General features: G+C 37.4%; 1 protein-coding gene across 1 annotated transcript in view; it reads right to left on the bottom strand.

Annotated features, from left to right (window-relative positions):
- PRKAR2B (protein kinase cAMP-dependent type II regulatory subunit beta) overlaps positions 1-26,955 on the bottom strand; it is a 146,275-nt gene that overhangs the window by 21,260 nt on the left and 98,060 nt on the right. Inside the window, exon 4 of the mRNA XM_069106986.1 lies at positions 24,304-24,387. Coding sequence (XP_068963087.1) covers positions 24,304-24,387 — 84 coding nt within the window. The remainder of the gene's footprint in view (positions 1-24,303; positions 24,388-26,955) is intronic.

Genomic DNA, 26,955 nt, shown 5'->3' with positions numbered 1-26,955 from the left:
CTCTCTCTCTCTCTCTCTCTCTCTCTCTCTCTCTCTCTCTCTCTCTCCCCCTCCCTTTCTCTTCCCTACTTTGAACCAGGTCAGCTGAGAGTGAGGTTCAAGTGTCAGTTTCTCCTCCTCACCTCTCCTTGTTGTATAGATAGATATCTCTTTGAGCATCCCAATTATGTGCGATAGTTTCCCCTAATTTTCCTTTCATTATCCCTTTCCCTCCCACCCCCATTGTATGCCCTTTCCCCTTTCCATCCTTCTCTTAAAATCATCAAGACATAACAGAACCACTCCCAGACCTCATCTAATAGCCCTCTCTATGTGACCCCAATCATGATATGGTCCAAAGAGGACACAACATATTATTTCCCCATATCTAAATGATTAACTGGGGATGGGGGAGGAGGGTCCAATGGTTTATCCATCTTTGCTTCTGCCATTTACAATTCCCCTGTATACACATATGAGGCTGATGGTTTCACTGCCTTGAAGGAAAAAAGTTCATCACAAAAATGTTCACAAATCTTTTCTCTGTTCATTGTCCTCCTTCCAGTTTGAAGGGATAAAAAAAGTAAGTGCTTACTGTGTTCCAGGCATTGTACAGAGCACTGGGAAATCAAAATAAGCAAACAAGACAGGCCTAGTGCTCAAGGTACTTACACTGTAATAGAAGACAAAACACAAACACACACACACACACAGAGTGGTGGCAATAGAGGAATGATTTGGATAAGGTAATCAGGGGGAATGGTGAGTATAGCTCATGAAGCCTTTTCGTTATGTAGCTCCATTCTTAAAAGAAATGTGGGGAATGTTTCCTGGGGCCATTAATCTTGCACTTCAGAAACACCTAAAGATTCTATTTCATGATAACTGCATTGTAATGATATCACTTGCTAAATAAAATGTACAAGATGTGCCAACTCAGATTTCTTTTTTCAGATATAATTAATATAAAGTTTGAGAATGTGCTGTAAATGCCAATGTTTAAAATCAAGGACATTTGAAACATCTAGTGACAGTAAACAAAAATTACTTTAAAAAGAATGATGAAAACCGAAGCTGGAAAAAAAGAGGAACTCTAAGACTTGTTTACTTTAAGATGATTTGGTAAAAATATCAAGCTTTATATTTATGTCACACCTTTTACTAATGTAACAACAGCTTCGATAATTTTTCTCATATAGTATAGATACTGTTGTGTCTTCCAGAGGCTTATGAATCTTGAACACTGACAATTTAATAGTCATTACCAGAGGAGTCTGGGAAGAGATGGAGAGTTTTAGCTATCATCTGTAAAGAAAATGAGTTTTAACTGTCATCTGTAAAGAAAATGAGTTTTAATTGCATCTGTGAAGAGACACTTTAATTGTCATTTCATGTAGAGTCTGTGGAGACACTTGAGTTTAAATGTTGTTCAGGAGAGCTGCTCATGGATCAAGAGGGACTATGAGAGAACAGAATGAAAAGAACCTATTCCCTGAGAGAACTGAGTTTAACCTTTACATTGAATACATAAGAAGAGAACCCTTGAGAGACTTTTGGCTGCTAAGTGGAATGCTGAATGATGGGATTATGCCCCAGAAGTAAGAAGTCAGAGACAGCAGTGATGGTTAGAGATGTCTCACGCAGTTATCTCTCAAAGCTGAAACTTCTTATCCTGATAATGTATCCACAAAAGAGTTTATATTTATTTAAGAAGGGATGGAAAAAAGGGAGAGGAGAAGGGAGCGTGGATGGGAAGGAAAGATGTAGAGATAGAGAAAAAAAGGAGGAAATATGGGAAGGAGAGAAGGAACAAGAGAGAGATTAGAGAACAACTTCTTAGGGAAAAAGGGGTTTCCTTTATTAAATGAGGAATATTTAATAAACTGGGGTGTGGGCTCTGAGCTTGATTAGTTCATGAAAGTTTGTAATTTTAGTAATAAAATATGCTAAATATGCCACATGATTACCTTCTAACTCAAAATGATAAAATGAACATGGTAACAAGTAGCAGGCTGAGGGGTGACCATCGTTAGGCTATATATAAGTCTCTTCAGCTCTGAAACCTTTCCATTCATGGAGCTCCAGTAAGGTTTGCAGAAATTCAAGAACCTGTGGCAAGACAGCATTCCAAAGGGTAGAGCTGGATATAAAAATGGTAGGCTGCCTTTAAAGTGTGGTTTGAGTGGTGTTTAAAAGCCCCCATGCACAAAAGTATATCTTTCTACTCCTTTCACTGGTTGAGATGCCTTACATTTCATCAACTGAAGTTGTAAGAGCACTGCATACAAGGTACCTTAGAGATAACTCTAGACCAACTTCCTCATTTTTTTTTAAAAGCAATTGGGGTTAAGTAACTTGCTCAAGGTTACACAGCCAGTTATTTTGTGTGAGTGCCAAGTATATGAGGCCAGAACCAATCCTGGGTCTCCCGATGCCAGGGCTGGCACTCTTACTCACTGTGCCACCTGGCCGCCCCTAACTTCCTCATTTTTAAAATGTGGCACCTGAGACCCAGAGAAAAGTAAGTGACTTACTTAAGGGTCTTTCAAAAGTTTTTTACTTTTAAAAAATTTCCCATTATGAATAATTTACATGGATCCCTATGGTTACAAAGCATTTTCACATACACTATCTCATCTAATTTTCATGAGAAATAGGACAAGTATTATTATTCCTGTTTTACAGATGAAAAAAGTAAGGTTCATAGAAATTAAGTGACTTGCCCAAAGTCTCATAGACAGTAAGTTATTAAAGGCAAGACTTGAACCCAGATATTGTGACTCCAAATCAACATTCTTAGTGTTCTTTCTAGTATATAACCTGCTTTCCACCTAGCAACGTCTTAAGTTATTACTAGAAAATATTACAGTATTTTCCTTATTAGGAAATCACGACTAGTGATTTAGCAACAAGACTGGGAACCAACCAACCAAGCAGCAAATAGGGCACCAAAGGGAGCAACAGAGAGACACTAAAGAAAAACCAATCATACTTAATACTTTTGTCCACAGCTGGCCCTGTTTAAGGGATAACCCCATATTAGAGGTTATTAAGGGGACCCCATATTAGTTCTGCCTAAGAAATTCGGGTGCTGTTAAGAGCCTTTAAATTAAGGAGTTCAGAGATCAAAATAAATTCTGGGTTATGATCTTCCATGGCCTTGTCTTAACTGATGCAAAATAATTTTCATCTCATTTATTTTCATAATCACAAGATACAATAATTTCATTTCCCTTTTTTTTCAAAACTTTCTCAGCTACACTGAAGTTATATTATTAGTCTAAGGAAGCAGTATTATGAATAGTCATTAACAGATCCAGAAACAAAATCAGTTTTCCTAACTCCCAAATATAGAATTTTATAATAAAAAGGTTTACTTTTCTATTATACTACTATCCGTTCCATAAATACTCCGGTCATGTCACAATCTACCTTCTATCCCTCCCACTGCCATCTCCAGTTGTCTTGATCTATATCTTTCCACTGGACCCAGATGGCTCCAGAGGAAAAAGTGAGGCTGGTGGCTTTGCACAGCCCTCCCTTACTTAAATCTAATTCACTTGTATGTCATGGCATCACTTCCCTGACGTCAATACCCTCTTTGAGAACAAAGAACAAAGAACCTCTTTGAGTAGCTGTAGAAGCTGTGTCATTGGAGACCCACTTGAAAGTGGCCAGTTGAGCAACACAATTCTTTCCCTCTCACTTCCCTCTTTTCCTTCCTTCTTCCTTCCTTCCTTCCTTCCTTCCTTCCTTCCTTCCTTCCTTCCTTCCTTCCTTCCTTCCTTCCTTCCTTCCTTCCTTCCTTCCTTCCTTCCTTTCTCTCAGCCCACACTCTATCTGGGGGTGTTCCACCTAAAGGAATGTAAATTTTGATAGCTGAAACCTCACAAAATATCTTAGGGTTTACAGGCAAGATCTTTTTCTTAAGGACCAAGCCTTAAGCCCAAATCACTATCTCAATGATTGGCCAACAACAGGTCCCAGGCCAAGCCTGCTTGGTCATAGTTTTGGCCCTGACTTAGAGTGAATGCAAATAGCAATTGCTTATGTTTTTGCCAGAAGTCCTGAGGGTCTTCCCCTTCCAGAATGATTTTTTTTTACTAGGTAAAAGAGGCCATTCTCTGCCTCATTTCTTACCTACTCAATCACTGAATGGGCACTGCCTCAGTCAAACTGAGACCTGTTAAAGGTTAGCTTAAAAAAGCCAAGGTTTCCCACTGCATCCAGGGCCATCTCCAGTCATGCTGATCTATATTTTGCTACTGGACCTAGATGGCTCTGGAGAAGGGAGGTTGGTGACTTTGCATAGTCTTCTCTCACTTAAATCCAATTCACTTGAATGTCATGGCATCACCAATCTAATCTCATAGTCCTCTTTGAGAACAGCAAACATCAACAACAGCAACAACCACCTTCTATCCCACCATAATACCTGTTAGATTTCATGAACAGTGAGAATAGTGTCTCTGGAAGTTTGAAACACTCTACCTCTGGTAGTTTAAACACACACACACTTCACAGTTCATGGTCCAGTTAAAATCTATCTTTTTAAAAACAGCAACAAACAAGATATGGTATCACTTGACTAAAAATTTACATTCCCTATCAATCAAAGTTCTCTTGCTAATGAAAATGCCAACTAGCAGTGACATGAACAAATTCAAGAAGAGGGGACAAGTATGGAAGCGGTATAATTATTCTCTACTGAAGAATAAAGTTTACTTTAACAATGGACCATCATTTTAAAGTGGTTTTTCTTTGCATATTACTCACTCACATAAGACCAATCATATTTACTTCTTTTCCTAACAAGGGTAATAGGTTTATGGTAAGCCATTGTCACTCTCACTTGATTCCCCATCTAACCATGTCACCTATCTGTAAAAATGGTTTGCTTTGGCTAAGGGTGCTGTCTATGTGGCTGTAGAACAATTTTCTCCTCTTTGATAAAACCAATTTGGCCCACAGCCATTGTTTTAACCAAATGAGCTAATCAACTCAGACATCACATTATCATTATCTCCCTCATAATCATCTCAGTCTTCTCTTGCTTGAAAGAGTTTATATATATGAATATGTATGTGTGTTTGTGTATGTATGTGTGTGTGTGTGTGTGTGTAAATGCTCGTACTAGTTACTATCCTACATTGTTATATTTAATGTTGTTATGGGGACCATTGCAGAGATAGACAAAACCCCCTGCTTTTCTGTAACTGAATTAAAGTAACAGGATGCAAACTCATATTCTGTAGGCTCACTGAAAGCATCCTTGGTGAACTTCAGTAGCAGGCAGGATAACAGGGAAAATTGGTGCCTCACCCTCTTTCCTCACATGATTTTGGTTGACTGCTTTTGCATAGGTTTTAGTTATTTTAAAGGTGTTCTTTCCACTCAGCTTTGATTTTGGGATACCAATAAATTTCTTAAATGTATTTAGCTATAGCCTTCTCATTGATAACTTTAGGTTTAATGAATCTTGCTTACAGGAAACCAAGGTATTTGTAGAGATTGCCTTCATGCACTGGCTCAATGTCATCATCAGATTCAAGTTTGAAACTTCCAATCACTGTCTTTCCTCAGTATCCATTAAAAATTTATAGTTTTAGAAACAAGTTTCTCTGATAAAAGCTTCATTTCTTAAACATATAGAGAACTGAGTCAAATTTATAGAAATAAGAGCCTTTCCCCAATTGATAAATGATCAAAAGATATGATTAGTTTTCAGATGAAGTAATCAAAACTATCTATAGCCATATGAAAAAATACTGTAACACACTATTGATTGGAGAAATGCAAATTAAAACAATTCTGAGGTACTATCTCATACCCATTAGACTAATAGGAGAGAAAAGGTAAGTGACAAATGTTGGAGGGAATGTGGGAAAAATGAGACAATAATGTACTGCTGTGCATTGTTGGTGGAGTTGTGAACTAATTCAACCTTCCTGAGGAGCAATTTAGAACTATGACCCAAGGGCTGCAAAATCATATCCTTTGATCTAGCAATACCACTACTAGGTCTGTATCCCAAAATAGATAAAAAACCAAAAAGGAAAAGTACCTATATGTACAAAAATATTTATAGCAGCTACTTTCTGGGGACAAAGAATTAGAAATTGAAGGGATAGACATCAATTGGGGAAAGTGCACAAGTTTTGGTATGTGATTATGATGGAATACTATTACTATTGTACTATCAGAAATGATGAGCAGGATGCTCTCAGAAAAACCTTGAAAGACTTGCATGGGCAGATGCAAAGTGAAATGTACTGTGTACAATGTAAGAGCAATATTGTAAAATGATCAGCTGTTCTCAGCAATACAATGATACAGGACAACTCTGAAGAACTTATGAAAAATGTTTTTCATCCCCAGAGAAAGAACTGATGGTGTCTGAATATAGAATGAAGCATACTTTTAAAAAATGTCATTACTTTTCTTGAGTTTTTTTCTTTTTGCCTATGTTTTCTTTCACAACATGTCTATTATGGATATGTTTTGCATGACTACACATGTATAACCTATATTGAATTGCTTGCCTTCTCAATGGGGGAGGAGGAAAGGAGGGAAGGAGGAAGGAAAAGAGAGAATTTCGAACTCAAAGTTTAAAAACAAATGTTAAAATTGTTTTGACATGTAACTAGGGAAAAATAAAATACTAAATACAAGAAGGAGTTGTGATGGAAAAAGAAAGAATTTTCTAGGTTCAAACGACATTGTGATATCATTGGAGAAAAATTCTAAGACAAAGGAGCTATCTTTAATGTTTTTCAGTTTTCATGTATTTTTCATATAGTTTCATGTTGTATAGGTACATCAAGTAATTAATAAGATGGCCTGGTTTGATTCCCTTTTAAATCTGGAAGCCATACTTGGTTCTTTACAGGACAGATGATAAGAAGAACCTGATAACTGAGAGAGAGCATGGTTAATTAACAGAATGTTGGACCTACAGTCACAAAAATATGGGTTCAAATTTTGCCTCAGAAACTTAGTAGCTGTATGATCCTAAGTAACTTCACCTGTCTGGGCCTCAGTTTTCTCATCTGTAAAATGAGTGGGCAGGATCGAGCTCTCTCTATCATCCCTTTCAGCTCTAAATCTATGATTATCATCGTGAATTTAAGGTTATGCAGTTAATGGGCTAAATCTGTCTCCCCCCAAAATGCTATATTTTATAATAATTATTCTTGTAATTATTATCCTGGTCTCACATTTTACATAAAGAAAAACGTTCAGTGTAGATATAAGACACTCTAACATTCTTAGTATACTTGGATCTATTTTGGATATTTGCAGTATATTTGCAGTATATAAATAAGTTGTGTGTGCAGAACTGAGTCTAAGGTTGTGTGATAATCAACCAAGGCAGTATTAATGTTATGGTGTTTTTGAGTGGCTTGTTCAATAATTACCAAACAGAGAACAAGTTACCTTTTATAACACTGGGACTTGTTAGCACATTCTTTTTGCCCTTTACCCAATATGTTTTTTTCTAATAAGTGTTCATAGATTTTGCTAGTGATATAGCTGTGAATGCTTTACATAAAGTACACAAATGTGTATATTCTGAGGAAGTCACCAGAGTTCTCATTTTGTAATAGTATATATGTTATTCTGTACTTCGGTATTAATTTGTGTGCCATTGTGTAAGAGTATCAGTAAACAATTATGGACCTTATCTGGTCTCACAAACCTTTTCAGCTTTCAGAGAAGCTATAATTTCAGTTATTTCTGTCAGCTTAATTGTTCTGTTGTTTATGATGGTAACTGCACAAGTTTTCTGTTTCTTGTTTGATCCAATCCCCTTTTTCAACATATTAGACTTTTTGCAAAAACATAAATAACTTGATATTTCCCACATCTTCCTTCTATGGGCTTGCTAGCCTCTAATTCCTGTGCTTTTCAAGTCTCTGTAATAAAGATTTTAATGCTGAACTGTTAGTTTTCTCATTGGTGCTTTTTTGACTCCTTATATCACCTTAACCTTCCGACTTTTGCTTTCAATTGCTGAGTAAGGAAATCTTCCCAATGCCTTCATTTATAAAGGGCAGAAATTGGACTCTAAGCTCACTCCACTTTTTCTCTGCTGCCCTTCCTAGTTTCAACCTCAAGAAACAATGTGGCCCTCCCAGGAGAAGCTCATCCCTTCTAATTTCATCACCATGGTGTTAATTCAAGCCTTGATTGATACCACTTCTCTCAGCCTCCTCTCCCCTCTGATTGGAGGGCTAGAATGCAGAGTACAAATTTCCTCTCAATGCTTTCCTTTATAGAGGGCAGAAACTAGACTCAGCTCATTCCACATTGCATCTGCTGCTCTGCCTGATTTCAACTCCTTGTAACAAAATACCCTTGTACCATGTACTCCTTGGTGTCTCCCCACCTAGCAACTTTTGTGTGCTGTTTCCCCCTTTTGATTGTGAGCTCCTCAAGGACAGGGGCTGTCTTTCTTTTTTTATTAATTGTACCCCCAGTGCACAGGACAATGTCTGGCACCTAGCAGGTGCTTAATAAATATTTATTGGATTACCATGGTGCTGTTTGTAGCCTGTCCTTAGGGATACACATTGATAGCTCTACCTTTCTCCTTCAGTTCTTACCATGGCAAAAGCTGCTGCATATATTATAATGCACAGGTCCTAAAATGTTTTTACATGTTTTATTAAATACTGTGGGAGAACACATTCATTCATGATGGTTATAACAGAAAACTAGCTTTTTTGAAGAAGTCTTTGTTGTGATAGATGAACATGTGCCATCAAACACAAAGTGGGTTTTTCAGATTTCCAGTTTTAAGTGTATCCTTTTACTTTTCAAAATCATTTGAGATATTGGTATTGTTTTTGATATACAGTTCATCATTAGGCATTTCTGGAGTTTGTAATAAATAATGATTTTCAATGACTTTAGGTTTCCAATTTTTCCCTCTTCAGATTTTAGTAGTTTTAAAATTTTATCTCTTATTTTGTCTAATCTGGGATTACGGATGAAGTATTTTTATATGATTGCCTGATGGTACCACTGACCAAAAGGATTATAAAGTCCTCAACTGATAAAATCAATTACCAGTTTTGTTATGATATATTACTGACAAATAATAAAAGTATTTATACATTCAGTTTTTTTCATGCACATTCATAGTCCACTTTCTTGTTTAGTGCAATCTGCATTGAAGCATTCATAGTGGATAGGATATTGGCATTTTTGCTTTGTTCCAACCTATCTTTCCTTATTGCGGTAACAGAACACAAAAGAACACTACTACTCCATGCCCTCCATGTCAGGCTGATGAGAATGAGATGAAATAAGTAAAGCTCTTTGCAAACCTTTACTTGTGCTATAAATGTCAGTTATCAATAATAATTAATAATAGCTATTATTATTATTATAGTTTTGAGTAGGGGCAGGTTGTAATCTCATGCCATCCCTGTTTATTTCTTATTTTTATCACACTAACCTGGATGTGATTCTAGAATCAGCAGAGTCCAAATGGCCAGCATTTCTGGGTTCTTGCCAGGCCTTCACAGGAACTGCAGCAATTTCAAGACACACAGGGTTTCTGCTATATATCACCCTAGTCTGCATTCCCTTAGTTTATCATTTCTTCTTTCAACACACTGATGATAAGTTGGGCTAGAGAATTGTTATAATTATTCCAGATTTCTGATTTCATTGGAATGGTTGAACTCCCAGGACAGAAACTCTCTGTACCAATGCAGATCTGTAATTTGTAGTTTTACAGAGCTGTATGGGGCACAAAAAGATTAAGTGACTTGGTCACAGTTATGCAGTCAGTAGGTGCTAGAGGGAAGATTTGAACCCAGGTCTTTCTGACTACAAGGTTGGTTTTTACCCACTGTATTACACTGATTCTCAATTTAAATTAGATGAGAGGCAAAAAAAAATTTGTAGATCGATATATTCTTCCTTTTCACCCTCTATTTAAAGTTGGTACAAAATCAGTTATTTTTGTTAATTAGCAACTTCTGAAAATGTCAGGTTTAGAAGTGGTCCAAACTGTGGCTTTTCAGTTTTAACTGTGGAATTTACTTAGTTATAACATGTCTCTTAGTTGCATCTGTTAAGCTGACTATAATAATCCAGAGAGTTCATCCTTGGATACCTGCAAAAGCAATTCCAGAAGAGTAAAATGCTAAACAATCATTTCTTTTTTAGTGTTTCTCTTTAGTGTCTTAGTATATGACATATGTCTTTATAGTCAATCAAAATCTAATTTCCCCATAATTATGAATATAGTGCAGAGAACTTAGGAAACATCTAATATACTGGGGTTTATTATAATGACTGACAACTACTTTAGGAAATCCACAGTGTATTCTTAGTTCCTTGTTCCCACAGTATGCAAATTGAATAGAGCTAAGTAAAAGGGTTCTTTGACTCATTTAAAAACAACAATTTACTCTACTTTTAACACAAAGAATCTATCTTATGGAGCATGGAAAAATTATTTCAGTATGCCTCAAATTTAAAATATTGCAAAAAGAAAAACTGCCTACTGCGTCCAGCAATGAAATATTCATGAGAGAAAGTATCTTCAAAGAGATTCATTTCAGAATGCAGTGCTCTAATATATGAGTGCACAGCACTCTAAGGAAATAATGTTCTCAGGCACAGTCTGACAAGGATTTTTAGGAAGAAGAATGACTTCAGAAAGTCCTATGAAATCATAAATATAAATCTAGTAGCATTCTTTTTGGTAATTAGTAAGGACTAAAGCCAAGCATATAAATTAAATAAACCTAATAAAATGTACTCCATAGTATGCAAGGTATTGTGAAAAAGTTGCATCTTATTAAGAAGAAAATAAAAGTATTAAATTATTAAAAGTATCAAATAAAATCTTATTGCACTATTGAAATAGCATATTGCTTAAAAAATGAGTTTAGCATAAAACCTTCAGTTCCTTGAGTTTTAACATGCATTATTTTAGTTAAGAAAAAGATGTTTTTCCTTTGGATTTTTGGGGAAACAGTTAAGGTCTAGTCTCCCTTACCTGCCACAAAGAAGGTTAAAAAAAATAAAAGGATGTGCTCAAAAATCCTTTTTTCTCTCAATGCATTCAGAAAGAAAACTAAAAATCCAATTTCTATGCCTAGGATGGAAGGAAGAGTTCAGGAAGCCTTTGATAGCTCTGTGTAAGCTTCTCAATTTCATGATGAAAGAGACCTTAAATATCTTTTTTTGTATTGCTTCAAATGTTCAAATACTTTTCTCTTTTAAAGCATTTAAAAATAGTTAAAATTATAATGGCAAGGAAGATTCAATTAATTTAACAGATGGAACAGAACAACCTGCATATCAGAAAAGTCAAACTGACATTCTACTCTCTGCCTGATGTTGCTGATGGGGACAATGCTACAGCATTCAAATAGGCATGGTATCTGATTGTACCATAGATTAGTTACTAAAAAAAGACTTTAATCAACAATTTCAAATGAGTGGGAATCAAAGGAAATTATAAAAATGAATGAAGTTTAACATGATACCAAAATATTAAATAAGAAAGAATACTTTTACATCTGGATCCAAAAAATCATTTTCTCTTGCTAGGCTATTACCTGAACTTTTTGGATTTTCTTCTCAGGGAAAGTTCCACTGATTTATTGAGTGTAGTCATTTACTATACTGCACAGCTCGACTAGACACTAAGAGAGAATTCTCATGTGATGGCTGCTTTATTACTGTATTCGCGCCTGTAACCAGCTATATAACCATAACCATCATTTATCAGGTTGAAAATTATAACATTAATCAAAATTACTATTATCATTTTTGATACAAATGACTGTCTTATTATCTTTACACTAATGGAATTCTAGAAGTAGGAGGGACCTTTAATGCTATCTAATCGAACTCTGCCTCCACCCCCTTCATGAAGTCTCATTCATCCTTTAAGGAAAATCTACTACTGTGCTAGAAAAGTGAGATTTTATCCTACATTTAGGTCAGTCTGAGGCAATTGTATGACTTCTTCATAGTCAGTTCTTCCATTTTTTTTAATACAACAAAAGCAGGTCTTTTAAATTCCTTCATTCTCCAACTTAAGCTTATTGCCTACAGTTCTAAACTTAGAAAAAGAAATTCAGAATAGTTGATTACCATTCTTTGTATCCTCCTCTCTTCTGATTGACTTTGGTCTTATCTGGGGGCAAGGAGGCTAGCTAAAAACTGGACAGGTGGGCTGGCATTAGAAATAATATAAATTCCCAGACAAAATTGTAGAATCAGTCTATCATTGAGAGTTCTTCCAAGCCAAGGATGACCAGTTCCACTCCAAATAGAATCAATCTAGTGTTCCACTGCCCAGATCTAAGATGGCCTTAGAGTTCTGGTTATATGATATACACATGGCTTTTTTAGAACTATAAGTAAGCTTTTCATTTTGGACCTTGAGATAAAAAAAAGTAAACTTTTCTTTCAGATTCAGGAAACTGATTATTTAATTACAAATCAATAGTATAAACATATGTGAATATACATGCATACTAAAACAAAAGAATAATTCAATACATTGTTTAATTTAACTTTCTTTTTAACTCATATTTCAGAGAGGTTAGAAGGATGATTATCCAAAAATGTGTTAGGACTTGGTTTCGTATGACTGATTGATTCATTCATTCACTTAACAAATATTTGAGGCAAAGATATAACATGGTCCCTGTGCTGCAGAAGCTTACAACTGTAGTGTTATAGGGAAAGTGCTGGATTTGAAGTCAGAGGATTGAGTCTTGGCTCTGTTACTAAGTTATTTGGGAGTGTTAGGCAAATAACATTTTGGGGCCTCAGTTTCATCATTTGTAAAATGGCTTTTAAGGTTCCTTCCAGCACTAAATCTGTGATCCTGTAATCTAATAGGTATTATGAAAAACTGGGTTTTTCCTTCAGCTAGATCTTGTTCCCCTCAACTCCGTTACTCTCCTCAATTTCTGTGATGCTAATTAATGAAGCCCTCTTTCCATCTCCTACTGTTCGTTTTCTCATCTCCATCCACATTAACCCTACCCCTTCAATGGCACTTCATACTCCTCTGTTTCCATTGTGCCACTCGGAACTCACTCTATATAATTACAAACTTCCATTCATTTCAGGACTTCCCTCTCATGTTCCATCTTATGACTCTCAGTGAGATTAGGCACCTTCTCCCATACCCTCTGACTCATAAGGCCCTGAGATGCTGCCACTATCAGATTCTTCTATGGCCATCACTGAGAAATATCTCCTCCACTGTAGTTCACCCTGCAAAATTTTCACCCAATACTGACCTGGATGGTTACTATCTACTGACACTCCATGACATTCTCCATTCTTTCTCAGTAACATCAGTGCCTAGCTCACAGTCTCCCTTTGCACACCAACACCTGTCTTTGTTCTAGGGGACTTAAACAAACATACTGGTGCTCTCTGAACTACATTATGTTGAAAATCCCATACACACCTTAGTCTCCTAGTTTTTTAATCTATTCAAATGACATGACTTACTCCTCAGCTTCACCTCAGATAGTCACAGGATGGTCAACACCTTTGACCTCGTCAACACCCACAATTAAGAACTTGGAATTTTATCTAACTACAATCACTTGTCATTCTATTTTCCCTTTGCTTTACTGCCCCTCCCAACCTGTTCTCTGTCCTCATCTTGAACCAAAAGCTCTTAGTACTTTGCTATTCTGGCTACTCTCTCCTCCTTTCCTAATCTTGGCCCTTTGGTGAACCAGTTTAACTCTACATTATTCTTTATTCTCAAATCACTTGTACTCTTGTCTTATTATCTCTTATACCATGTCAAGTTCCAAACCTGGATTAATTTCACTGTCTGCTTTCTCTGCTCCTACAAAGGTGATGTCGAAAGGAGGTGAAGAAAGTCATGCAACTCACTGACTAAATGCATTACAGATCTAAGTTAGCTAATCTCAACTAGGCTCTTACTGCCACAAAGCCATCCTTTTACTTCTCCCTAATTGATTCTCTATGCCACTCTCCATAATGGCTGTTCCAACCTCTTTTCTTCTTAAGGCTCTTATAGCACCTCCTCCTCCACCCTCTCAGCTTAAGTCCTTGACTCATTCTTTGCTGAAAAAAAAAACCCAAAACAAACTGTGGCTAACTCCTCAGAACTCCCGGTTCTCTTTCTTTTCTTCTTTCCTTTCTTTCTTTCCCTAGCAAGACTTTTAAGTGAATTTATTAATTATAATAGCATCTACATATTTTTAGTTTTTAAATCTATTTTAAACTTAAATACAAAGTAAGGAAAGAAGAAAATTGCCATGCACATAACAGAATATGAGAGGATTCAGTATAAAGCAATACATTTCCATTTCAAGAAAACCTATATAATAAATACTACACGTTGTTTTCAAAGCTGCCCAGCTTTTCTTTGCTTCCTTACAGGTTTTCTTTTGTTCTCTGCTGTGCACTTTTTACTTTATTTTTCCCCTTCCCTACTCTCACCACCCTAAACAAGGCTACAATTAAGCATCGATACATACACATAGATAGCTATAAACATACACATGTATACACATAAATACGCATACACATATATGTAAGACTGTACTATACTAATTTCGACCTCTCATGTTTCTCTGAAGGTCATAAGTCCAAGTCTTTCTATGTTTTTCTAAATCAACCAGCTCATCATTTCCTATATCACATCAGTGTTCCAATACAATCACATTCTATCTGAGAGATTGTAAAAGTTTTTTCCTCTAATTTTCTAAATTTCTATTCTTGGCTGCATAGGTTTCATTTATACGAGAAAATTTTAATTTAAAACAAACAAAATTATCCATTTTTATACTTCAACAATGTTCTCGCCTTATAATATGGTTTAAGGTTTGATATTACCAAATCTGCTTCCTTTACTCCTTTTCCCCCTGGTTTCCTTGAAGTTCCTGATCTTTTATTCTTCCAAATAAGCTTTGTTATTCTTTTTTTCTAACTCAGAAGGATAATTTTTTTCATAATTTAATTGGGATGGCATTGCATAAATAGATTAGTTAGGTAAAATTTATATTGACTTTTACCCACAAACAATAAATACTATTTCAATTATTTAGATCTAACTTTATTTGCATAAAAAGTATTTTGTGTTTATATTTATATAATTCCTGTGTCTGTTTTGGGAGGTATATGCTCAGGTTTTTTATAGTTATTTTAAGTGGTCTAAAATATACTGAATACTATGGCTGACACATGGTATTGTTTCCCTAATTTTCTCTTTGATTAATCTGTTTTAGTTTTAACTTTGTCTGAGATCATGATTACTCTCCCTTCTGGTTTGTTTGTTTGTTTGTTTTTTGCTTTTTCTTGGAGGGAGGAAGGTAGGGCAATTGGGGTTAAGTGACTTGCCCAAGATCACATAGCTACTTTTTGTGTTAAGTGTCTGGGGCCAAATTTGAACTTAGGTCCTCCTGACTCCAGGGCCCATCTCTATTCACTGTGCCACCTAGCTGCCCCTCTCTTCTTTTTTTTTTACACAATAAATTCTACTCCTGACCTTTTACATTTGTATGTATCTCTCATTTTTATAATGTTTTCTGAAAGCTACATATTGTTGAATTCAAATTTTTAATCTGCTATCAGTTTCTGTTTTATGGGTAAATTCATACCCTTTGTATTCTAAGCTCGTTGTATATTTTCCTCTTTCCTATTTTTCCTCACCATCCTTCTCACCCTATTACTATTCCTTTTCACTCCTCTGCTTCACTTCTACCTGCTACCTTGCCCTCCTATTCCTTAACCTCCTCCCCCTCTAAAAATCTATCTCCACACTATCCCTTTGACCTCTGTTTCTTTCTGAATTAAACGTGTTACTCTCCCTTTAACCCAGATCTGATGTGAGTTAAGTTCCAGAGAACTACCAGTCCTCCTCCCTCATCTGATTCCTCTGTATAAGTTTTTCCTATCGTGTGTCATTTGTACTAATTATTCTTTTTACCTTTTCCTACATCATTTTGTTTTTTAGAATCCCATCATACTCAGCTCTGCTCCAATCTTTCAAACTACTCATTTACTAATAACAATCATAGGTATATGGTTTACATTTCCACATATAAAAAGTAAACAATTTGTCCTAATTGAGTCCCTTGTAATTGGTCTTTGATGTTGACCATATATTTCTTCTGGATCTTGTCTGTCAAATTTTCTCTTAAGTTCTGGTCTTTTTACAACAAAATCCTGCAAGTCTGTCGATTCCTTTTCTTTTTAATTTGGGATTATACTCACTTTTGCTGGGTATGATACTTTTAGCCACAACCCTAGTTCTTTTGCTCTTTGATAGATAGTGTTCTAGGACCTGTAGTCTTTTAGTGTAGCTGCTGCTAAGTTTTCTGTAATTCTAATTGTGGTTCCATAGTATTTGACTTATATTCTTTTTCCTTGTTGCTCATAATTATTTTCTCCTTAATCTGGGAGTTTCAGAATTTAACTATGGTATTCCTGTAGGTTTGCATCCTAGGATCTCAGGTAGTGTTTGGCAGACTTTTTTCTATTTCTACTTTCCCCTCTTGTTTTAAAACTTTAGGGCAATTTTCTTTAATTATTCCTTTTATTATCATATCAAGATTCTGTTTTTTGATCATAGCTGTTAGGTAGCCCAATTATTCTTATGTTTTCTCTTCTTGACCTGTTCTCCAGATCAGTTGTTTGTAATTTTTTCATTCTTTTTATTCAGTTTTATTACTTTTTAGTCTCTTATAACATCATTGGCTCCTCCTTGCCCAATTCTGTTTTCAAGGAGTTGTTTTCTTCCTTAAGATTCTGGATCTCCTTTTCCAGTTGGTTGACTTTCTTTTTGTAATCATCTTGGTTTTCTTGGATTGTTCTTAATTTAAAATTTTTTTCTCAATCTCTCTTATTTGATTTTTAAAGTCTTTTTTGAGTTCTTCTAAGAATTCTTTTTGAGCAGATGACCATTTGATGTTACTCTTTGTGGTAGGAGAGGATATTTTTACTCTTTGGGTTAGGAGAGGCTTTTTTTTGGTTCAGTATCTTCCTCCCAAGATGAACCCTGGTCTTCTCTATTCTCATATTAACTGTACATGCTTGGGTTCTTTCTCCTTTGTTTGCTCATTTTTACATAGGATGTGGGGGATGGTGCCTCTGGACTCAGGTCCTTCTTATTGTTACTTTTTGAGCTTTGTCCTGGACCCAACCTCTTCACCTCTTTCCCACTCCATGACACAGATAAGACAGCCTCCCTCACCCATACCCCCCATACACATACACTGTGCTGGAAATGCTCTTCCTCCCTGAGGACCTCCAGTGGTTATAACCTTCAGTTCTCCCCTCTGGCCTGAAACTGAAACCAAGAACTCAGCTCTCCTATAAGTGCCCACAGCCAGCAGCATCCCTGCCTCACTGCTTCTGCACTCACCTCACAAGTGTGCTGGTTCATTCTTATCTGGGCCTGGGCCTCAGTGCAGAGGTTATCTCCTCTGACTCAGATGTCTGACACCCTCCCTCTCCCCCACTGTCCTTGATGTCAGAATTCCTGTGGCTGAGGCTACCTCCCAACCCAGCTCCGCCCAGGGTTTCTCCTTTGAATGTTTCTCATTTGAGTTGATGACAGGATGATAGATCGGAAGTGTTTACACTTTGCTCAGGCCACCTCCATCCTAGAGTCTTTCTTTGAATCTTCTCTAGTTGTTTCTGGAGGACCACTGTTTTGCTGCTCTATGTTCACCCTGGGATGCCGTTTTTGTCTAGCTTGTGGAGGAAATCCAGAGAGCTTGAAGTTTTATGTCCATCTTTCCAGAACCCTCTCCCTGTTTTCCTTTCTACCCCATATGACATATGTCCCATATAACAGCCCCTTCACCTCACATCATGACCCCCCTATATTATCTCCCACTATTTTCCTCTTTTCCTGAAGTGTCTGATGAAGAGGCGGCCCTTCTCTTTACCAAGTCCAATGGTAAGTCCATGTGCCTTTCATCCCACACTCTCCCATCTCTTCTGTCACCTCTTTAATCTTCAATACCTTCTCAAATTTTTGATTTCCTGCTGCCTACAAATACACACAAGTCTCCTCTATCTTAAAACAACTGTGACTCCCTTCCATCACTCCTGCTGGCTATTGTACTATATCTTGACTTCCTTTCAGGGCCAAACTCTTTGAGAAGGCCATCTATAAATGGTATTTCCTCTTCTTTTCTTCTCACTCCCTTCTTTACTCTTTGGAGTTCTGGCTTCTGATCTTAACATTCAACTGAAACTGCTCTCTCTCCTAAGTTACCAATGGTCTTCTAAATGTCTACCTACCAGTTTTTTTCCTCAGTCTTCATATGCATGGTTTCTGTAGCATTTCACACTACTGACCATCCTCCTCTATGAAATCCTTTCTCCTCTCTGAGTTTTCATGACGTTGTTTTCTCTTGCTTCTCCTTGTACCGGTCTCAGCTGCTCATTCATCACCCATGTCACTTCTGTTAACTGTGGGCATAAACTGGGACTCTGTCCTGGGCCCTCTTTATGTTCTCTCATTTGGTGACCTCATCAGCTCTCAGGTATTCCATTATTTCTACGGCAATGATCCTCAGATCTCAATAGTCAGATATTTTCTCTCTCCTTAGCTCCAATTCTATTATCAATGACTGTCTAACAGATATTTCCAACTGAATATCTCAGGCATCTCTGACTCAAAATTCTCCAAAACAAAGCTCGTTATCTAGCCCCTCTCCTCCCCGAGTCCACCTCACTTCCAAGCTTCACTATTATTGTCACGGTCCTATTTCTAGTTACTAGGTTTACAAACCTCAGTATCATTCCTGACTCCTCAATTCATACTCACCTCACATATTGTCAAATTTGGTTGTTGCTATCTTTACAACATCTTTAGTATATGTCCCCTTCCCTTTGTCTACTCAGCTACTAACCTCATGCAGGCCCATATCATCTTTTGATGAAATAATAATTATATAGCACTTACTACATGTTAAGCACTGTGCTAAACACTTTACAAATATTATCTTGCTTTATCCTCATGATAACTCTGGGAGGTAGGTGTTCACAGTTGAGGAAACTAAGGCAAATAAAGGTTTTAAGTGACCTGCCCAAGTTCATATAGCTAGTAAGTATCTGGGGCTGGATTTGAACTCAGGATCCTGACTCTAGGCCCAATACTCTATCCACTTTACTACCAAGCTGCTGGAACTATTCTAACAGGTCTCCTTAAGTCAATCTTCTTCTCACTCCAAGCCAACTTCTATATGGCAGCTAAAGTGATTTTTCTGAGTCACAGGCCAATCAATCAATAAGTCATCTATTAGTTGCCTCATGTATCATGAATGAACTGTGCTAGGCTCTGAGGATTTAAATATAAATCATGAAACAATTCCTACTCTCAAAGAGCGTACATTGTAACAAGGAAGACAATAAGTACATATATATATACATTTGCAGAACACATCGAAAGCAAAGAAATACAAAGCAATACAGAATAGTCAGGGAGAGAAGGGACTAGTAATGGAGGCACTCAGGAAAAACTTGAAGTAGAATCTGGTGCTTGGGCTACATCTTCAAGGGAGATGGGGGATTCTTTCAGGGAGCGGGAGGAGGTAGTGAGTTCCAAGCATGGAGCCAGTGTAAGAGTATGGAACATGCTACGTGTGAGAAGCAGAGAAGGGTAGTTTAGCTGGCCCACAGAGAGTGGGAAGAGAGCAAGATATGAGGGTGGAAAGACAGATTGGTACCAAGTCTTGAAAGGCTCTTCTCAATAAGTACCAGAGGCTCTCTAATGCCTCTATAACCAAACAGAAACTCCTCTGCTTGACATTTTAAAGGTCTTCCCAAACTAGTCCCTTCCTAAATTTTTTTAAATTTCTTTTTTAAAATTTTGTTATTTTATTCTGAACTTAAGCACCAAAAAAGGAGAATATTTCCATCTTGAAGAACACAGAAAGATTATATATGAAACCCTGAATCTTCATTTCATATGCATATTTTTCCAAAAAAGTATATAATAAATTCAACAAATTATGTTTTTAAGAACTTCCCTACTTGTCTGTGATTTCTTCTGAATCCATTCCTACCTTTGTAACCTACTAACCGATCACTCTCCTGCATTCACTTTCAGATCTATCCATCCTGCACTACTTGCTGTTCCTCACCCTCACCAACCCATCTCCCAACCTCTATGACCTTGGCTGTTCCTCTCGTGACCTTATCTCCACCTCTTGGAATCCCTAGGATTCCACATCAAGACTTGCCATGAGCACCACCTTCTACCTGACTCCTTTTCTAGTCTCCCCTAGTGGCTAGGGCACTTCCTCTCAAAATGACTCTGTATTTTCTCTTCCATCAGAAGATAAGCTTCCTGAGGCCAGAGACTGCCTCTCTGTAATCTCTGTATCTGTAGCACTCGGCACACTGCTCCTGGGGCTCCTCACCATGTTTACATTTCCCCCTTGTGAATACACAACTTCTATTGTTTTGACTGAAACTCAGCTCAGGAGTCACCTCCATCATAAGCAGTCTATCAGTTGATAATAGGGAGAGAGCTGGATGGGACCTTATAGGCTATCTAGTATAGTCTCCCAGTCACCCAGGCTTGAAACACGGGTATTTTATTCAACCTCTCACCTTGCACTCACTCCATATTAGCCCTTTCCAGCCTTTCTTAATTCTAGTGCTTTCTCTCTGTTACTTGCTGTAAATAGCTTTGTTCGCATTTTGTCTTCCCCATTAGACTGTAAGCTCCTTGATGCCAGGAATTGTCTTTTATCTCTTTTTGTATTCCCAAGTAGCACAGTGCCTGGTACATAGTAGGTGCTTAATAGATGTTTATTGATTGAGTGACATCCAATCCGTTTAGAATTTATCTTTTTTTTTTTTTTTTTTGCTTTTTGGAGGGCAATTGGGGTTAAGTGACTTGCCCAAGGTCACATGGCTAGTTTTTTTTTTGGGGGGGGGGAGTTGGGTGTTAAGTGTCTGAGGCCAGATCCAAACCCAGGTCCTCCTGACTCCAGGGCCGGTGCTCTATTCACTGCGCCAACTAGCCAACCTTTAGAATTCATCATTTCTACCTTCACAATATCTGCCATATTTTCCCTTCACTCCACTCAAAAAGCTGCCACCCTAGTATCTTCATCATCTCACACCTGGACTGTTGCATTAGCCTTCTGGTTGATTTCTTACTCACGTCTCTCTCTACTCCAATCCATCCTACAATAAACTGCCAACATCATTTTTCTAAATGCAAGTCTCACCATGAAGCCCATCACCCTCCCTACTCAATAATCTCCAGTGGCTCCCTATTACTTTCAGGATCAAATATAAAACCCTCTTTTAGGCATTTAACACCCTTCCCAACCTGGGACCTACCTATCTTTTCAGTCTTCTTATACTTTAACTCCCCTTTACAATGCAGTAACACTGACCTCCATGTTATTCCTCAGACATGACCCTCCAATTTCTGACTTGATGCCTATTCACTGACCAAGAATGTTCACCTTTCTGACTTCCTTGGCCTCTTTCAAGAATCAGCTCAGATCCCATCAGGAGGGCTTTCCCAATCTCTCTCTTCTCCTTCCTCCCATGTCAATGTCTTCCTTCAGAGAACAACTTTGATTTATACAACATCTTTCTTATATGTACATACTGTTTCCTCCTTTATTAAGTGAGCTCCTTGTGGGCAGGGACTGTGTTTCTGACTTTCTTTGTATCTCCAGTGTTTAGCCCAGTAGTTAGTAAATGCATATTGACTGATTACAAACTTGAGACAAACATGAGTGGCTGAAAAGATTTTTTGGTTCTTCTATAATGTTTATTACAATGGCATGCAACCAACTGATGTTAAGAAAAACAAACAAAACCCAAGCAGTAGTACTAAAGATGAGAATATTAATGCACAACAATTCAATACTGGTGGGCAGAACACACTGTTTTGTATTCCTTAATGCCTCTTTAATGCACTTATTGTGATCAATATTTAAGTACAGTTACCTGTATTTGTGTCACATCTACTTACTAAGCTGTCATAGACTCCTCAGGGACAATTATAATTAGACAAATTATATTTTGTCTAAATTTTGTGTTCCTCCCCTAGCAACATAGTGGGCACTTAGAAAATGTCTTGGGAATAAACCAAATTGCCAAGAACAAAGGGGATGGGGCAGCTAGGTGGCACAGTGAATAGAACACCAGCCTGTAATAGTAATGGAATATAAAGATCCCCTTATATTGGCTTGGTTTTTGGCGTTAAAACCCAGAGCTTGTTAATCCCACTTGTGGGATGGACTTGTTGAAGTGAAAAGAGAGGGCTAAACTGGGAGGAGCTGGTGACATAGATTTGGAGAGACACAAGAGAGAGGCAGAAGGACTTTTTGGAAGCTGCACCTTTGGAGGCAGAGAGAGACTGAGAGGATTGATGAGGGCCACTTTGAATTGCCCAGGACCTTGAGAGCTGCCACCCAGAGCTGCCGAGGACTGAGGAGACATGGCTGTTTTGCTGGTACTTTCTCTGTCTGTTTTGATGTTGTTTTGCCAGATTTGGCCACTGGTGAAGGACAGTGCTGTTGCTGCAGAAGTCTTGGAACCTTGCTGTGGGTTCAGAGCTCCAGAGACTGTTCTGCAGACAGAGAGTGAATACTGTCCACTGGTGAAGGACAGTGCTGTTGTTGTAGGGGTCTGGGAACCTTTCTGTTGGTTCTGAAGCCCTGAAGAAGGATTTTCTTGTTGTATGTTTACAGAAATCCTGGAAGAGGGTTTTGCTAATGTTTTCAGGGGTCCTAGGACTGTTCTGCAGACAGAGGATGAATTAATGAAGAGACTGGCAATGTATCTTGTGGCCTTGCTAAGCTTTGTCTCCCCAGGAACAAAGATTGCTGAGAACTTGCCTCTGTCAAGATGAAGAAAAGACCTCCATTTGGGTATTAAGTGCTGTGCTTAAACTTGTTGTAACTCTGGGGTAGATTCAATTGTGATCGAGGGGTGGGGAACTTTTGACCTTTTTGTGCTCTGTGATTGAACAAATGAATGTACTTTACTTATGATTGGAAACTAATCTCCATTTGAGAAGAGGGGCTTTGTGATGGACTAAATGAATGTACAGCCTAGGGGTGGAGTAGTATTTAGAACAGGGACTTTGTAATTGATTGAATGAATGTAAGGTCCTGGGGTGGGGTAGTACTTGGAGATTATTTAATCACACTTAGTAAATGCTGTATTTTGAATGATGTCATATTTTGATCTTCTCTGTTCTTAATTTGTCACTGAATAAAATGGAGAGCACCTATGCTGGTATTTTGAACCTTGGGAAGTTGCCTTTGCTTGGCATTACAGTACACAGCCCTGGAGTCAGGAGGACCTGAATTCAAATCTTGCCTCAGACATTTAACACTTACCAGCTGTGTGACCTCAGGCACGTTACTTAACCCCAATTGCCCTGCCTTCCCCCCTCCAAAAAGGCAAAAAACAGAAAGAACAAAGGAGATGTTAAAAGTAAGAATAAAGGGAGCATTAAAACAAAGACAAGCTAAAACATAATCCAGCATGGAATGGTGTCTCTTCTGCTCACACAATCAATCTCATCATTGTTCAGAAGATGTTTAGCAGGGGCGGCCAGGTAGCACAGCAAGTAAGAGCACCGGCTCCAGTGTTGAGAAGACCTGGAGATCGAATCCCGGGCTCAGACACTTAGCACCCACCCAGAAACACCTGGCCGTGTAAACTTGAGCAAGTTACTTAACCCCAATTGCTTAGGGGTGGCCAGGTGGCTCAGCGAGTAAGAGTACCGGCTCCAGTGTTGGGATGACCTGGAGATCGAATCCCGGGCTCGGACACTCAGCACCACACCCAGAAATAACTGGCCATGTAACCTTGAGCAAGTTACTTAACCCTGATTGCTTAAAAAAAAAAAAAAGAAGATGTTTAGCATCACAACCTTTCCCATTGAGATTACAGGACATACAGGTTTGAAACAGATGTCTAGATAAGGAAGATTTAAGGCCTTGTTTCCCAACACTAAAAATGCATTTACATTCTTTCCTTCCCCAGATGCATGTTTGCCACTAAATGACTTAGGAAGCTGAAATAGCCTCATCAGATTTTCTCATACACTCACGTGGATCTTACATTTGATCATTTTTTAGCACCTGATACATAGGATCAAATAATTGGTGCCTAATGCACATGGCCAAAAACTGTTAAAAAAAAAACCCTCTAATTAAACAACTGATCCTCATTGAAAGCCATTATCTTTGTAGATGGACATCTTTTGCAAAGGACCAATCTATAACTACAACATAATTATTGTTACCAGCACTGAAAAATCATATTGATTATGAAGATTTCTCCTACCGGATCTAGGTTCTTAAAAAGAAGGATGTCTTTGCAAGCCTCCTGCAACCTATTTCTTTGATCATCTGTCTTCGGGTGTATAATCTAAAAAAAATAACAATAACATAAAAGATATAAAAGAGATATTTTTCTGTTGACTTCTGAAAATAGAATTATGTCATAAATATAGAAAATTTCAAATACTTAACAGACTATAAAGTTTGTGCATCAAATTCAACTCTTCAGTTCACTTTCAGAATTCACTGTCAGGTTCAAATTCCCTATCAGAAAACCAACAATGCTAAAAGTGTTGTGCAGGAACAAGGAATTATAAGCATTTTAAGGGATGTATTCAGACAAAAAACCTGAAACATTAAATAGAGGCTTCCCCTTCAGATGACTAACAAGTAAAAAGTAACATTAAGCTTATGTCTATATTGCTAAATAAAAGAACAGTCCAATTTGCTTTTGGAAGCCTTCATTCTCCGAGCCATTGGTCATTTTTCTCCCTACACTGAGTTTGGTAAATTCATTAAATTAAATGCCTCATTTAGAGATCTTGGTTAAGTAGAAAACCAGGCAAGGGGAGATCTATTTTTGATAGCCACACTGTACTTTTGGAGAATGTACTCGTTTGCCCTCCAATGAGCTCACATTCTCAAGAATTTGTTTTTGAGAATTTCCTCAATTAAAATAAGATAATTCTTTTTCTTTGGAGGTGAACAAACTCTCTGGAGAAAATGGCTAGGTGGGTGAACCCTCAAGACTGGACACATTTTTAACCATATAAATGGATATTATTCCTTGAATAGGAGATGCCTAGGACAGTAGCATTCCTATAATGAAATAGAAGACCTGGATACATTTCACTCCCCACTTAGCCAACAGAACCCAGACCTATGAACAAGGATTCTTCAAATTCTCCTCATGTAACTCAAGACTTGATCAATCACCTTAATTCCACAATAATACAATGAAAAGTAGGGAACCATCCACTATTGAGATTCCCCCCCCCCCCCAGTTGACAGGGGGTAAGGAAAAGCAGAGTTCCAACCATGAGTCCTGACTCATATCAACTAGTAACCCATAGGTAAATCGCAAGGTTCCAATGATTCAGACCAAAGGATCCCAGTCTTTTCTCCATTTTGGTAAAGTATATAACTGTAGGATATGTTGGCAAACAACACCCAGGGCAATAACATTTATAGATCAGTTTTGCTGAGCTATAGAAACACTATCTTTTCTTACCCAACCATTAACTCACCGATTAAGAAAAATCCAAATGCTGTGAACAAAGGTGATGATGGGGTTTCTTTGACTTCATTCACATGCTATATATTCTAAACAATCAAAAATGGGCTACATAAAATTATATGTTAATAAATTATTATTTAGTGATGTATAGACAAATTAATGAATCAAATTTACAGATCTGCAAAGATCCTGACTCGTGAAAGACAAAATATGTCCTTATCTTGTGGTTAACTCATAAAATTGACCAGCATCATAAGCAGTGATGACGTTGAATCATCTAGGATATTTTTTGGATATAGATGTAGCTTTTAAATTCTGCATTTGACAGAGTACCAATCACTGAAAGTTTAATGTGACTCTATTTTTGAAAAGATTTAAGTATTTGTGACCTTTCCCCCTCTCATTTGGAAAAATTAAACTGCCTCTTACCTAATATTCTTCTTCTCAATCAAAGTAGATACTAAACGTTCAAGACTATACATGTAAGCATATAATAAAAGGTGGTTACAGTTACTTGGTTACTCATTGACTAAAATATTCTATATAGTTTGAGAAGTAATAACTAAACCACACTAAAACTCACTTATTTCTATTCCAAAATCCAGTATGTTATGATAAATTCTATAACAAAAGTGCTTCTCACTTAAAATCATCATCATCATCATCATCATCATCTCCTCCTTCTCCTCCACCACTACCACTACCACCACCACACTAAACCAGGTCACTACCTTTCTGCAGAACACAGTCTTTGGAAGTTGTTTGGGGAAACTGAAGAACTTGTCCATGGTCACAGAGTCAGAATATGTCAGAGGTGCACCTAGAACATAGATCTTCCTGATTGAGGTTAGTTCTCTCTCTACCACTCTACACTAACTCTCACTTAAATTCATCGAACAGAGTTTGAATTGAAGAAATGTCCTATTTTTTTTTCCTGTAAAGAACATGAAATAAAAACTGATGGAACTTGAAGTTTACTTGCCATTATTTTGGCCTAAGAGACTTCATGATCATTTCTGACCAGCGTTAAGTGCCTGGCTCCCAATACTTGTTTTATTACATGACTAAATTCCAGCAGTCCATTTATATATAAGAAAAAGATTCATCACTTTACCACAGGCTCACCAAATACCCATTTTTATGTAGTAACAGTGCTTAAAGAGGTCACTGACCTTCAGTTAAACAAAGTGACTGATATAAGGTTAAAAGAAGCACAATTTCTTTGCTGATCAGCATTAGTTACTGAGTAGATTGTGTTGTTCTGACAATAGTTAATCTATTGCTAGAAAATTACATGTATGTCAGCAGACAGAAACATTCTTAGGAAGGTCAGGAGATAAGATAAAACACTGTCAATTCTACCCACTTTTGTACAATTAAGTGCACCGAGGGTACCCTTAAATGGAAAAAGAAGTCATA

The sequence above is a fragment of the Petaurus breviceps genome, unplaced genomic scaffold (assembly GCF_028583685.1).
Source record: "Petaurus breviceps papuanus isolate PSGF00001 unplaced genomic scaffold, PetGlider_PUasm1.0 84, whole genome shotgun sequence".
Classification (NCBI taxonomy): Eukaryota; Metazoa; Chordata; class Mammalia; order Diprotodontia; family Petauridae; genus Petaurus; species Petaurus breviceps.
This window is presented reverse-complemented; position numbering and strand designations above follow the sequence as displayed.